This window comes from Manis pentadactyla, chromosome 14, assembly GCF_030020395.1.
Source record: "Manis pentadactyla isolate mManPen7 chromosome 14, mManPen7.hap1, whole genome shotgun sequence".
Taxonomy (NCBI): Eukaryota; Metazoa; Chordata; class Mammalia; order Pholidota; family Manidae; genus Manis; species Manis pentadactyla.
In genome coordinates, this window is record NC_080032.1 from 3,494,381 (window position 1) to 3,510,504 (window position 16,124).

At 44.8% G+C, this 16,124-nt stretch overlaps 1 protein-coding gene across 1 annotated transcript in view; it reads left to right on the top strand.

The window, feature by feature from the left end:
- Positions 1-5,069: 5,069 nt before the first annotated feature.
- The window catches only part of CLTCL1 (clathrin heavy chain like 1), an 86,329-nt gene continuing 75,274 nt past the window's right edge, over positions 5,070-16,124 (top strand). The window contains exon 1 of the mRNA XM_057491937.1: positions 5,070-5,878. Coding sequence (XP_057347920.1) covers positions 5,837-5,878 — 42 coding nt within the window. The 5' untranslated portion in view covers positions 5,070-5,836. The remainder of the gene's footprint in view (positions 5,879-16,124) is intronic.

The following is a 16,124-nucleotide window of genomic DNA, read 5'->3' on the forward strand; positions in this document are numbered from 1 at the left end:
TCTTTGGGCACATTAGGCTTCTACAGAGCCGCACTCTTAATGTTTAAATGAGCACTCTAGTCAGCTGAAAGGCTGCACAGGGTGGCACCCTAGCAGAGGGTGTTACAGAACACCTTGAACTGGTGTTTACCCCAAGTCTGTGTCTTACTGGCTAAGTTTCGGAGATGGACTTCTTTCTGCGGTGGGTGGGTAATGGCCTTATATGTGGTTTAGAACATTTTTTTCCAATGCTCCAATTTTTGCAATCTCTCCATTGCTTCTAAATACAGCTTGTAAATCGTTCACTTCTTTTCTGAATCATGAGGTTTTTTTTGGTAGAATCTTACCCAGTGACGCTGAAAGCAACCAGCTCATATTTTCAATATTTGCTTCATTCTTTTCACCTAATGATACAAAGTTCATTAGATACACTTTCTTTCTTATGAGTCACTCTATGTCTACCATAGCAAACCTCCTTAGTTTACTACGACTGTCATAACAAAATAACACAGACAGCAGGACTTAACAGAAATTTATTTTCTCACTGCTCTGAAGGCTAGAGCCCCGAGATCAAAGTGTCAGCAGCAGCCCCTCCTGAGGCCTCTCTGCCTGGCTCGTAGATGGTCGGCTTCTCCCTGTGGCCTCACAGGCATCTGTGTCCTGATTTCCTCTTCTCATGAGGACACAAGTCATATGGGATTAGGGCCCACCCTAATGAACTCATTTTAACTTCATCACCTCTTTAAAGACCCCCATCTCCTAATACAGTCATATTCTGAACTTAGAACTTCAACATATGAGTTTTAGGGGGACAATTCAACCCGTAACATTTACCACAGGCAACTTTGTCAATAATACCAATCTCCATTTTCTTCAGCTTCTTTTACCAGTTTCTCACTACCCACCACCATGTCCCAAAGCGATGCCATATGTTTCTGTTTTTTGTTATGGAAGTACATCATTTCTAGGTACCAATTTCTGTATCAGCCAGTATTACCACAATAATGTTCTCTAACAAACAACCTCGACATCTCTGTGGCTTATAACCACGTTTACTTTTTCCCTCACAGGCCTGGGGGCTGGCTGGGTTTGGATGACCTTGGCTGATCCCGCGTCTAGGCTGCAGATCGGGGCGGAGTCTTCTCTCCATGCCCCATTCTGAACTGCAGGCTGAAAAGGCAGTGGCTACGGGGACGCCCTGTGCTCGAGGATGCAGCTGAGTGCAGAGGTGCCAGCCAAACAGCACAGGGCACGTCAGCCTCTGCTCCTACCGCCCCTGCCGACAGCCAGCCGGCCAGAGGAAGGCAGAGGGCTGGGCCTGATGAGGGCCGAGCGATGGAGAGGCTCCCTTAGTGCCTCACAAAGCCACGGCAAGATCATGGATGAACAAAAGTACCAGGGACTAAGAGGCGGGACCAGTCATTCAACCAAGTGCAGATCTAACCTATTTGTCCCTCTTTCTCAGATGATGCTGGGATTTTGATTGTAGAATACCTTAAATCCAGATACTCCACTCGAGTTACATACTATAGTTTTCATATATTTTAATTCTGATAGTTTTTAATCCCAGAAGGCATTGTTAGTTTTGTGTTATAGAGTTAACTTTCATTTAGTTTTATGAATACACTCTATTCCGTTTTATTCCTCTTACATCCGATCTTCCATTTATGATCGTTTTATTTTTGCCTGAAAAAAAACAAGTACGGTGTCCTTTGGTTCAGCTCTACTTTGTAGTGCTGACACACTTTGTAGTGAATTTCCTCAAATCTAATTGGTCTGCAAATGTCATTATTTCCCTTTCACTCCTAAAGGACTTTTTTTTTGTATAAAATCTAAGCAGGTTTTTTTTTCACAGTTTGAAGATATGATTCTTCTGTGTTCAGGCTTCTATTGTTTGAGGAGTCAGTTCTCAACTTATTATTCCTCAGAAAATAATTTCTTTTCCTTACAGCTGCTTTTAAGGTTTTTTGTTTTTGTTCTGCTCTCAGCAGTTTTCCTGTGATATGCCCAAGTGCAGTTTGCTTTTCATGAATTCTAATCGAATTCTGTAATGCTTCTGGTACCTGAGCCTTGATCTCTTTCGTCAATTCTCACAAGCCCTAGCCCATTTTCTCTCCGGACATGGTCAGCCTCATCCTCTCCACTCCGAGGACTCCAACTGCATGTACATTAGACCCTCTTACACATTCTTTATATTTATATTCTGTATTTTCTATCCATTTCTCTTTTTAGTTTGACTATATACTTCTGACCTAATTCCAACTCAGTCTCCTCTTTGCAACTGTGTATGTAACCTGCCAACAAACACTATGCATTGAATTTTGAATTTCATATATTTTTCAGTTTTAGAATTTTTATTTGATTCTTTTTTTATAGTTTGCAGATCAGTGATAAAATTCTCAATCTTTTCCTTCATCTACTTAACCATAGTAAATGTAGTCCTTTAACAGTCTTTGGGGAAACTCCATAATTTGGATCTGCTATAGAGCTGTTATTTTTCTTGGTTTGCAATCATTTGTCTTATCTTCTTGGATGCTTGATTGAGTGCTGATTGCTGTATATAACCAGTGGTAGAGATAATCTGAGGCCTATCATGAGGTTATCTTCTCCCAAGAGAATTTGTTTGCTGCTAGCAAGGACTGATATGATTTGTATGGAGTCCCAAACAATTTGTGGCCCCCAAACAATGCATTAGGGTACCTCCCTGGTGGTTCCCATATCCCAAACGTTGTCCTCCTAGGGCCACCAGGATATTTAAACTGCTGCTCAGTGTCCTAGGTTCCCAGCCGCTCCTCTGGAACCGTCAGGTGCCCCTCAGGAAAAAGCATCCCGAGCGCCAGACCAACCTCTCTCCCTTCCTCCTTCTCATGGATGTTGGCCCATAATCACTCACTGCCTTGTTTGTTCTCCGATGCTTTCTGGAAGCAGAAGTCCTCCATGGATTTTTACATTTCATGCATCAGTAAGCCACGTGAGAATTTCAATTTAGATGTAACAGGTTGTTTCCTGTGCCAGTTAAGTTTTGTCTTTCAGCTCTACCATCCCTTCCCACTCCTATAAATTGCTTTGTGGTGCTGGGACTGCGTCTCTGGAAACCGTCCCCGGTAGATTCTGCCCCTAAGGACACTGCAGGGTGACTGCAGGGTCTGTTCCTGGAAGCAGCACCCCAGCTACACTTCTTCGGTGTAAATTAAAGCAGAGCAAATTCTTCACCCAGAAGAGGCTGAATCCAGTCTGAAGTTTTTCCAAGATTTGCAGGACCAGCCTTAGTACACCGCCTCAGAGGTCTGGGTTCCAACCCGCCAGCCCCTCCACAGCAGTGACTCCCACAGGGACCCTTCTCAGAGGTCTGGGCTGTGGCCCCACAGGACCCCTCCTGTAGACTTAGAGACCCCAGGCCCGAGTTCTAGCTCTGCAGAGACTTTCTCTAAGTGGGAATTTTCCAGGCTCTTCCTAGTATTCACTGAGCTCAAGGGGTGGTAGCTACTTCTTACACTTGTACATCCATGATAATTTGGGGTTCTTGTTTTACCTTCCAGCTACCTAGTTAACAACTTAATTTCATGTTAACTATTGTTCATATCCAATTCCCTCTATTCAAATAACTTGTGTGGTTTCTGTCTCCTGACTGGATTCTGGACTGACGCAGTTCCCACCCTTGTCCTTCCTCTAGTCTAATTTACCTCATGGCAACATGATCAGATCCTTTGGACCCACTTGGAATGTTATGCCAAGGTTTTACTGTACTCTATTACATTCTGCATTTCTAGAATATCTATTTGGTCCTTTCTCAAATCTACTTGGTCATTCTTTACAGTTTCAGGTTTCCTGCATGTACCTTTTTTCTCCACATGTATTTTTAAGCTTGTCATTTGGCTCTTTAAGCATATTAAATATAGTAATTTAAAATCTGTTTGTGATGATTTCATTTTCCTCAATCTCTGTGAGTCTATATCTGTCTTGGTTCTTTGTGTGGTGCCTTGTTTCCTTCGGTGTTTTATTTTTTAATTTTTTTTTTTTACCATGAGCTGTTCATTTTCCTTGGAATTTTATTTGTTGGATCTGCAAGAATAACCGTAGAATAGATGCACCACGTGGAGCAGTAAAATGTACCTGCAAATTGCCCTCCTCAAACCCTCCCAACACAGCATTATACAAGTTTTTTACCTTTTACTGATTAGATTAGTGAAAAAAGTATAATATATATGTAGCATATTATATATAAATAGAGATAAATAATCAGTGTAGTTTTAAGTTGCCTTTTGCTTATGGGTGAAGTTGGGTGTTTTTTTTCATGTTTAAAAATCAGTTGTAATTGTTTATGCATTGTTTTTCTCATATTTTTGCCCATTTTTCTACTAGGTTGTTGATCTTAACATCATTTCTATTGTGAAGACAAGAAGTCAACAAAAAGGACTGAAAGATTTTTTTCAGGATTACTTCACAGATTACCCACCAGCCGCTAGAATATTAGAATCTTTTTCAAGTCAGAACCCTTTAGTTCCTAGTATAGATTCCAGGCGAGGTCCTGACTGATTAACAATCCTGTCATTTTGCTTCATTATCATTTTCTTAAAATTCTCTCTTCTAGGGTGTAAATGCTTAGTTTTGACTCAGAAAGCCTGGGGGATGACTTAGGGAACACTATTAATACTAACAGATATATATATATATATAATGATTGGCATACAGTGATACAGTGTACTTGGGGTCATAGGCATTATTGCCAAAATAGATTTGGGAAATGTTACCGCATTCCCACAGCAACAGTCAGCTCTCTTGTTGGGTGATGAGAGTACACAGATGCTGAAAGGGTGGTCTGCAGAGGTCTTGGCTAAACTGGAAAAGGGATTTAATTTTAAAGTGAACAGTTTGTTCACTTCTTTAACATATTCTTGGCTGCTGGATTGTGAAGCCACTGTGCAAGTAAGTGCACCATCACTCTGTTATTCACAGTGGACTACTCATTTCTTAAAATTACCCGTGGGCATGGTGAAGCATAGGGCAGGCTATCAATTACACCGTGGGAGTGAGAACACAGAATGCCAAGCCTTCCCTTCCCTGACAAACATCTTTCATGCAGCTGAGCCATCTGCATGCGAAACACATGCACAACTGGTGCCTCAGAAAACAAGTGACCACTGGGCAAAGCAGGTGTGGGCTCTAGTCCCCGACCTGCTACTACTACTGTGGGACGACAGGCACGCCGGGTGGCCCTCACTGGCCTGCGGCTGGACGTGATTGTTGCAGGCTCTGCACTGATACTGACACAGCACTCCAGACATCGTGAGCCAGGAAAGGCGTTTCCTACAGGAGCAAGGGCTCAGCCTTGCACCGACACACCGGCACACACGCTACCGAGACTCTGTAGTTTCTGGCACATCTACACTTGGAAAAAAAAAAAGGCTGTTCCTGAACTCAGCTGGCCAGAGTTTGCGGTAGAACTTACGCCTCTGCCCCTGGACACCGGAGGTCCCCAGGCACCGGCAGTCTGAGAACTCGGCCGCCTCCGCAGACCTCCGGCCTCAGGGCACCTGCTGCAGGCGGCCCGCGCGCGCCACGGGCCGCAGCCCCGCCCACCCCAGCAGCAGCCCGCCGCGCCCGCCCGCGCCCCCCTGCCCCGGGGCTCCCCAGACGGCACGGGCCCGCTCTCGCTCCGGGTGCCGGAAGCGCGGCCCCGCGCGGGACTATTTTCCGCGGACCCTCGGGCGGCGGGCGGAGGGATCCCGCTCAGAGTCCGTGAGGCGCGCGGCACGTGCGGCCCGCGGCCCGGGCAGTGCGCCTGCGCGTCGCCGCCGCCGGCCGGTCCGCCCGAGCGCCCGCCGCCCGCGAGGGGAGCCCCGCCGCCGCGGCAGCCATGGCGCAGGCCCTCCCCATCCGCCTCCGGGAGCTCTTCCAGGTGAGGCCCGGGGCCCGGCGGAGTCGCTGACCCGGCGGCCGCGGTGGGCGGGTCGGGGTGGGCGCGTGTGGAGCCGCCGGCTGCCGAGCCCGCGGTGCGGCCGGACGGCGGGCTGAGGGGGCCCGTGGCGAGCCCGGGGGGCGTCAGCCTGCGCCCGCAAGGAGCACTAACCACGGTGTGTTTTAACGAGACGCCGCCAGGGCACGAACGCCCCGAAAGCCTGTCCGCAGCTCTCCTAATGCGGCAGCGCCCGGGCAGGGAGCCCGTCCCCCCGGGGCACGGGGTTTCGCGCACATCCCACGCTCGGGTCGCACCGGGGAAGGCGGTCTGCTTCGCACCGCGCGGGGGCGAGATGGGCCCTGTGTCCGCGACGTCAGTGCCTCGGGTTAGACCATCTCCGTCCCATAAAACGCATCAGACTTTCTGTCTTCTAGGAGAGGGAACCGTGCGTAAAGATGGCAAATCACTAACGTCTTGAGTCACTGAGGCAGTAAGAGCAAGACTGAGACCCAAGCCCCCCGACGGCGCAGCTGCGCGGCAGGTGGCACGGTGGGCTGAAATGGGGTGAACCGAAAAGCCTTATTTTCGCACACAGAGCACTTCTAACTCTGTGTCTGAAGGAGGAAGGTCGTGGGAGGGGAACGTGACCATCCGGGTCCTCCCGTTACACACATTGGAAACTCTATACCCGGAGTGCCCTGCCCTGGTCGCGTGGTTAGTGAAGGAGCCGGGCTTGTGTGGACGCTGAGTCCCCTGGGCACCCGTCTCCCCAACTGGGCCGAGCCCTGTTGCCAGTAATGTGAAATAGCAAAACATTATGCTGCTGCTAATTTTGACAATATAATAAATAACAATATTTATTGAGTCATTTCCCTTGCCAGTCACTATACTATGTAGCTTGTAAATCTCAATTCAGCCCTCATAATAACTAAGGGATTGAATTAACCCTACATCGCTGAGGCACAGGGAGGTTAAGTAATTCAGCTAAAAGTACACCAGCTAGTAAGTGGCACAGCTTGGGTTCTAAACCGCTTCTCTGACCCCAAAGCCAGTGCTTTAGCCATTATTTAAGTAAGTTTGAAAGGCAGGGAAGCAGTAAGGAATTTTAAACTCCTATCAAAGTTCATAATATCTTGAGGGGATATATTCTGTTATCTGGAAAACAGTGTGGCGTACAGGCCATGTGAATGGCACTCTGGGGTTTGTGGCATCTACATGGGAGGTTTTGAGGCTGCTCTGCACCCCTACTTTCTCTAGTCTGCACACGCTCCCTTAGCTGCAGACATTTCAAAACTTCCGCCTGTCCCCTAAATCCCTCCTCCTGCCACTCCCACTTGCTGCTTGCAGGTAATGGGAGAAGAAGTAGCCGGTAAACTGGAATGTTCTTCACCTTCCTGCCTTCAGCCTTACAAATTTGTCAGCAGTTGCTGTCTCCTAACTTCCTCTTACCTCAGAAGTAGGGTTTTCTCCTGTGTTCTGGATCCTATATCCTTCCCTCCTTAATGTGGCCCTGTGCGTCTCTCATCCGGGCCCTCTTGGCAATGTCTTCCTGGTGGTGTCTGACCGTGCTCACATCTCTTCCGTCTTCACAGCGAACTTCTCCCTCTCCCCTGTCCCCTTGAAGCTCTTACCTCACAGCCAGACACTGGGAAGGAACCAGATTATCCCCTTGTCGCTTCCCTTATGTTCCTCAACCTGCAGTCTGATTTTTGTCCCCACTGTTCCCCTGCATCGTTCTTGCCAAGGTCACAAGTTGTCATGCAGATTTTTTTGCGAAGGACCAGATAGTATATATATATATATATTAGGCTTTGAGGGCCCCACACTGTCTCTTGTCACATATTCCCTTTTTTAAACCTTCTAATAAACATAAAACCATTTTTAGTTGGGCCATACAAAAACAGGCTGTGTTTGTCAATCCCAGCATGACAAACATCTCCCATGACCCTCTAGCTGCATTTGACACTGGGCCTTACTGCCTCCTCACAGCCCTTTCTCTACTGCTTTTGTGCTGCCATCTCCCAGGGCTGCACCTACCCCTCTGCCCACCCGTTTCCTTTGTAGTCTCCTTTTATGCATGAGCCTGGAGTCTGTCTTGACGCCTTCATCTTTTCATTCAGTATGCTCTACTGGGTGATTCACGTGTATTCCCATTTGCTCAGTGTTGCCAGCATGCTACATATTTTTGCTGAGCCCCAGAGATTCACATAGGAGAGGCAGTAGTAGGCTCTGGTGAAGAGCATAGACTGAGCCCAGATGGCAGTGTTTGAATCTAGACTCAGGCACCTACTGGCCATGTGAATTTGGGCAACTTTGGTAACCTTTCTGTGCCTCCATCTCTGTATCTATAAAATAGAGATAAAAAATAAAATTCTTACCTCACAGAGTTGTGAGGCTTTGAGTTAATAAATGTGGTAAGTGTAAAGTGTCAGTGTCTGGGACATAATGAAGTGCTGTGTTGTCAGCTGTTACTGCCATCATGACGGCTGTCAGAGAAGGCCATTGGATGATCCATAGATCCTCAGACACACCATGTTCAGAAATAGGGTTCCTCTTTCTCCCCAAGCCTGTGTCTCCTCCAGTTTCCAGCCAGGAACGGAAGAGACAGCCATGACTTCTCCCTATCCCATTGGTTCTTCCTCCTGTTTATTTTTGGCATTATTCTGCCTCTCTCAACATAACCACCATTCTTCATCTAGATGGCTGCAGTGACTGTCTCTGGTTACCCACCTACAGTCCATTCTCTAGCACACAGGAAAAGAGATCTCAGGACAAACTTTTGCTTAAACCTTCAGTGAATGGTTCCCCAATTGCCTCCAGGATGAAAATGCCAGACTCCCAAGGTCCCTGTAAAGCCCTGCCTGGTCCAGCAGCTGCTTTGCTCTCTTGCTGCTCCCCTTCTTGTTCTCCAGGACCTTCTCTGGGCCCCAACACTCTTGCTTGTCGGCCTTTTGCATGTGCTGTTGCCTCTTTCCAACACACGTTCTCCCCGCCCCTTACGTTACCCAACCAAGTTGTGCTTAGCCTCCAGGTATCTGTTAAGTGACACTCTCTCAGAGGCTGTCTCGGACTTGTTCTAGTTAAGAGCCCTGTGGCCTTTTGAGCCGCCCTTGTGAAGACACTCATCTGTGGTATTAGAAAGTTGTTACTTTCTCTACTGGATGCAGCTCAGGATCACCTCTATTGGCAATTGTATTCCCACTGCCTGGGACATAGGAAGCCCTCAGATCTTTGAAGGAATTAAACCAATTTCACAATAAAATGTAAAATTCGTGACTGATGACAGTGTGGATCTCTGAGGCAAGGTTTGCAGGCTCCCTCAGGCCCTCCAGCTTGCTCACCTGGGGCGGGTTTCCAGGAAGTCTCCTTTATTCAAAGGACTCGCGCTTGTCTCACTGCCTTTGCTTTTTGTTTCTGCTCCGCCACTGATCACTCCCCCAAACCAACAATTCTTTAAGAAAAAAACTGGAAATCAATTTTCTGGTTGTTCAATAAAAGGAAGGGGAGAATATAGACCAGTGATTGATAAAATATCACCTCTGTTCATTAAGTTGAGTTTTTCTATAGATCTTGGTTTCTGTACCATACATAGAAAATAATGCTAGACACTTTACATTTGTAAAACAAATTGTAAGAATATCAGTTTTTTTTTCTGTTTTAAATTTTGGTTGGTTTCATATGAAAATTATCAGACCAGATTTTTCCCAGAGGAAAAACAGTTTTGTAATGGTCAGTGGGAAAATAAAAATCAGTGTAAAGGAACTTTTATTCCATAATGAACTTTTCAGGAATGCACCTAGAGCAGAAGCTGTGTTTTCACATCCAATACTCTGTAATAAAGCATTCCTTCGCTTCAGAGCATAGTGACCTATTTAGCTTTATCCTGTCACCCTGGTTTTGAGAGGAGGCCTGGTCCTGCAGAAATATTTTTCTTACGTGTAGTAGTTGAACTTTTAAGAAATTCAGGTACCTGATTTTGAAGTTTATTGCTATTTGTGATATCTGAGAATGGAAAAAAACTAAAGGGCTAAGAACTGAAGACATTTGGTGACATAGAAATTCTGTCATAAATTCCAGGTAATTTTTTCCCAGCTGTATCAAAAGTACCTGCTAATTTTGTAAGTTTTGAAATGTGGCACAGCTCACAACACAACATAAAATATATTCCCTCAAGGTTCTGGTTATGTAGCATATCTCTTGAGGTGATGTTCTTCACAGAGATACAGAGTCAGCCAATGTCCATCAATTACAGGAGCAAAGTGTCACCAAGTCTTAACCGGTGCCTCTCAGCCCAGGCTGGGACATTAAAACTGCTGCAGGCACTCGCCTCAAACGTTAATCAGAACCTCTGAAAGGTGAGAACTTTGGCATTTTTTCCCAGTGAGTCTCATGTAGCTGTGTTGAACCATCTTCTAGGTATTAGTCATCAGGCATAAAGAAAGAGGTTGATGTTTGAACCTTTCCCACGTGAGTACGGAGGAGACTGCACTTGCACTGAAAACAGTTTCTGAGCACCTGTGCCTGCTGGAGAGGCCCTTGGGGAGTCACTCTTAAAGAGGACCCTGTGCTCACAGCCTACTACCTGTTTGGTTTATGTTGCCATTACACAGCCATCCACTTGTGAAATGATTTTTGATATACTAAGACAAACCACAGTAGGCTTCTTCTGTCCTAAAATTGTTGTATACCTATGTAAAACTTTTTCTAAGGACACATGTAAGTTGTTGAATTTTGCTTGTTTGCGGACTGATGATACTTGTGTGGAAGGTAGATACTGGCCATTCATACCTTCTGACTTCTCCTTTACAAAGTGAGGACAGCAGCTGCCTAGTCACCCAGGGTGTGTGGGAAGGTGTTTGTGAGAATGCCTGTAACAGTGGCCTGGTGGATTACCAAACACTAAGTAGATTGGAACAGGGCCTCCTTGGAAAAGCAAATCATCACCATGGAACACTTACATGTTCACAATCCCCAAACAGAATCTTAGTCAAGCGTCCTCTGCATCAGGTTCTTGAGCGTTCTGTAGCTCGGGCGAAAGTCTGTCTGGAACAAGCTTTAAAGTAACACATATGCATGGGAAGAATAGCCCCAAGTAGAAAATATAAATAAAGTTAAAGCCTTCCTGTTTAACTGCTGGGTCTCTCAAGAAATCACTATTACGGAAACCATTATCTCTTTCAAAAAGTGATTTAAAGAATCCCACTATGAATATTTTCTTGTCCTTTGCTTTTGTAACAACACAGTATGAAGATGTTTAAGATCAGAGCATATATTTGATGGTATTGCTTATTAATATTCTATTATTAATTGAATGCTGGTTATTGGCACCCTGTTACCCCATCCTGCAAGCATTTCCTTGTTTTCCCTGCTCCCCCTGATTTCTCTCTCCCTGGCTGCCTCACCAGTTTGCTTGCAGGCTATTCTACATTTTCTTTTGCTGCTTCTCTTGCTTGAGTCCTGCTAGTAGCCACCATGTTCGGGAGAGATGACATTCCTTTTGGCTGACCGAAGAAGGATGCCACAGAGCGGGATAGCAAAGTTCAGTGACAAAATTAGAATCATAAACAGAACTTGACAGGCTAGAATCCAACTAGTTGACATTTAACAGGGATAAATATAGGGTCTTATGCATTGGTTTTAAAATACAGAAAACCTGCAGTGGTGTAATGTGAGAGGTTCTGTAAAGCACTATACAGATGTAGTTTTTAAACTACCCGGAATTAACCTAGTCCTGGAGTTCTAGTTAAGTTCTAGAAAAGACCTTAGTTTCATGATTTTTTATAGACCCTTACTTACAAAGCTCCCTCTTAAATCAGGGAAAAGCTTGCTGGTAAGTTTGAAATGTAAAATACTTTCTTAAACTTCATATTTCTTTTTTTATTAAGGTATCATTGATATACACTCTTACGAAGGTTTCACATGAAAAACATTGTGGTTAGTACATTCACCCATATTATCAAGTTCCCCCCACACCCCAATGCAGTCACTGTCCATCAGCATAGTAAGATGCTATAGAGTCACTACTTGTCTTCTCTGTGCTCTACTGCCTTCCCTATGAACCCCCGACACCATGTGTGCCAGTCATACCGCTCCTCAATCCCCTTCTCCCTCCCTCCTCTTTGGTAACTGCTAGTCCCTTCTTGGGGTCTGTGAGTCTGCTGCTGTTTTGTTCCTTCAGTTTTGCTTCATTGTTATACTCCACAAATGAGGGAAATCATTTGGTACTTGTCTTTCTCCGCCTGGCTTATTTCACTGAGCATAATACCCTCTAGCTCCATCCATGTTGCAAACAGTAGGATTTGTTTTCTTCTTATGGCTGAATAATATTCCATCGTGTATATATACAACCTCTTTATCTATTCATCTATGGATGGACACTTAGGTTGCTTCCATATCTTGATTATTGTAAATAGTGCTGCAGTAAACATAGGGGTGCATGTGTCTTTTGAATCAGGGATCTTGTTTTCTTCAGGTAAATTTCTAGGAGTGGAATTCCTGAGTCAAATGGTTATTTCTATTTTTAGTTTTATGAGGAACCTCCATATTGCTTTCCACAATGGTTGAACTAATTTACCTCCACAATGGTTGAACTAATTTACATTCCAACCAAAAGTGTAGGAGGGTTCCCCTTTCTCTGCATCCTTGCCAGCATTTGTTGTTCCTAGCCTTTTTAATGTTGGCCATCCCAACTGGTGTGAGGAGATATCTCATTGTGGTTTTAATTTGCATTTTCCTGATACTTAGCGATGTGGAGCATCTTTTCATGTGCCTATTGGCCATCTGAATTTCTTCTTTGGAGAAGTGTCTGTTCATATCCTCCACCCATTTTTTAATCAGGTTATTTGCTTTTTAGGTGTTGAGGCTTGTGAGCTGTTTATATATTTTGGATGTTAACCCCTTATCACACATGTCATTTACAAATATATTCTCCAATACTGTAAGATGCCTTTTTGTTCTGCTGATAGTGTCCTTTGCTGTACAGAGCTTTTTAGTTTGATGTAGTCTCATTTTTTATTTTGTTTCCCTTGTCCAAGCAGATATGTTCAGTAAAAAGTTGCTCATGTTTATATTCAAGAGATTTTTGCCTGTGTTTTCTTCTAAGAGTTTTATGGTTTCATGACTTACATTCAGGTCTTTGATCCATTTCAAGTTTACTTCTGTGTATGGAGTTAGACAGTAATCCAGTTTCATTCTCTTACATGTAACTGTCCAGTTTTGCCAATACCAGTTGTTGAAGAGGCTGTCATTTCCCCATTGTATATCCATGGATCCTTTATCATATATTAATTGCCATATATGCTTGGGTTTATATTCTGGGCTCTCTATTCTGTTCCATTGATCTATGGGTCTGTTCTTGTGCCTGTACCAAATTGTAAAAACTCTTAGTTTTTATTTATTTATTTATTTTTTACTGTCTCTTTTTTTTATTTGGTATCATTAATGTACAATTACATGAGCAACATTATGGTTACTAGACTCCCCCCGTTATCAAGTCCCCCCAACATACCTCATTACAGTCACTGTCCATCAGCGTAGTAAGATGCTGTAGAATCACTACTTGTCTTCTCAAACACTCTTTATTTTTAAACATATTCTAGTAACATTATCACACCTAAAAATCACTAATTCCTCAATTTGATCAAATATCTTGTGTTAAATTTCTCTTATTTGTCTATTTAGCTGTTTGAATCAGCATCCAAAGAAGGCCCACACATTGCATTTGGTCAACATTTTATGTCTTAGAGCTGCTTTTTGGGCAAAGCTTTGATCCTTTAACCTTTGATCTTTTAATCTTTGATATTTAACACAAATATTGTATATTGTGTTCATGTCCACCTATCTTTTCATTTTGATCCCTTCAAATCTATTAAGAATCTCTTCAGATTGTTACCCTAGAATCTTGACAGTCTCAAAATAAACCCTTAGCAGATAATTAAAACACCCTCATCTGGGGCTTCAAGTAGAAGCCCCTTCAATTAAAATATTGGCTGTCAGGTGATTAAGGTCAGAGCCCTGGGATCTAGCACCAGTGCACAGTGGTCCATATGGCCGCACCCTTGGGACACAGTTTAGCTGTGCAGCTGCTCGCCTACAAGCTCACATAATGCTTCTCTGTCTCTTTCCAAAAGTCTTTTGTTTCATTTGTTGCCTGAGCTTTTATGTGCTAGATGTTTTGATGGATTCAGAATGAGGACACCTTAAATCTGATTCTAAGAATAAACAAGCAATAAGATATATGTGAGGAGGATTCAAGATGGCGGCATGAGAAGTGAGACGGAGAACTCCTCCCAAAACCACAAATAGTATGAAAATATAGTTAATTAATACAACCAACCCTAAAACAGCAACAGGAAAGAGGGCTGCACCAGACTGCAGGCAGACCTCAGGAAACAGGGTAACGAACGAAGGCCTTGATCCGGCAGGACCTGAACCCTTCCCCCACCCCAGCTCACCTGGGGTGAGGAAGAGAAATGGCATGGGGGGATGGGGTGGAAGCCTGGGACTGCTGAACACCCGGCCCTGGAGGTCTGCTTTGGGAGCAGAAACCTACGCTCTGTGGTGCTCTGGATGTTGGGGAGCTCGGACGGGCAGAGTGATTGAAAGACTGAGATTCCAGCCATTTGTGGAGGAGGGGATGCACACCCGGCCCGCTGTGTCAGAGGAAAGGCAGGCGGTCCAAGAGGCTCCCCATTAGCGAGAGGGCTGCTCAAGGGGCGGGTTTGCATGGAGCTTGCTGCGTGGGCGAGGGAAGAGCTGGACAGGGTTGTCTGGGAGCACACTGCCCAACTGGTTGGGAACTTTGAGGAGCTTCAGGCGCCCCATCCCCCTGGCTACCTGCTCAGCTCCAAGGCCCCCCACTGCGACATGCAGCCTGCTGGGCCTCCCTCCTGGCCTGCCGGCACCTGTTCACAAGCTGACACAGTCACTGCGCAGGCGTCAGGCCAGCCAGAGGGAGGCCCTGCCTACAACAACTAGAGACACCAAGCACAGAGGCTTACACGTGTGTGCTCGGCCCACTGGCTCTGACACTGGACACAGGCAGGGCAGACAGGAATCAGGAAACAGATCTTTCCTCCCCCCAGGCACCAGCTCCGCCCCCCTACGACCCCCAACCTCACTCTAGGGGCTGAGCAGCTCCAGAGACTGGAACTTCTGGGCACTAGTGGACACCACCCAGAAATATGAAATGTCCAAAGAACCTGGTTCAGACAGAAATCTCACAAACCCCAGAAAAAGGGCCAAATGAAACTGAACTCACCAATCTGCCTGAAAGAGAGTTCAAAATAAGAATCATAAACATGCTTATGGAGGTACAGAAAAATATTCAAGAACTCAGGAACGAATTTAAGTCGGAGATTCAATCATTAAGAAATTCCATATCCGAAATGAAACATACAATGGAGGGATTTTAAAGTGGATTAGATGTAGTAGAAGAGACAGTAAATGGAACAGAAATTAGAGAAGAGGAATACAAAGAAGCTGAGGCACAGAGAGACAAAAGAATCCCTAAGAATGAAAGAATATTGAGAGAACTGTGTGACCAATCTGAACAGAACAATATCTGCATTATAGGGGTACCAGAATAAGAAGAGAGAGAAAAAGGGATAGAACGTGTCTTTGAGGAGGTAATTGCTGAAAACCTCCCCAATTTGGGGAAGGAGATAGTCTCCTCTTAAGCCATGGAGATCTCCCAACACAAGGAACCCAAGGAAGACAACACCAAGACATATAATAATTAAAATGGCAAAGATCAAGGATAAAGACAGACTTTTAAAAGCAGCTAGAGAGAGAAAAAAGATTACATACAAAGGAAAACTCATCAGGCTATCATCAGACTTCTCAACAGAAAACTTACAGGCCAGAACGGAGTGCCATGGTGTATTTAATGCAATGAAGCAGAAAGGACTTGAACCAGGAATACTCTACCCGGAAAGTTTATCATTTAAATTTGAAGGAGGGATTAAACAATTTTCAGATAAGAAAAGTTGACAGAATTTACCTCCCACAAACCACCTCTACAGAGCATTTTGGAGGGACTCATGTAGATGGAAGTATTCCTAAGGCTAAATAGATGTCACCCAAGGGATAGACAGAGTACAGAATATGATGGAGGAGGAAGAAAAAGGAGGAAAAAAAAAAGAACCTTTAGGTTGTGTTTGTAATAGCACACGAAGTGAGTTAGACTGTTAGATAGTAAGGAAGTTAACCTTGAACCTTTGGTAACCACAAATCTAAAGCCTGCAAT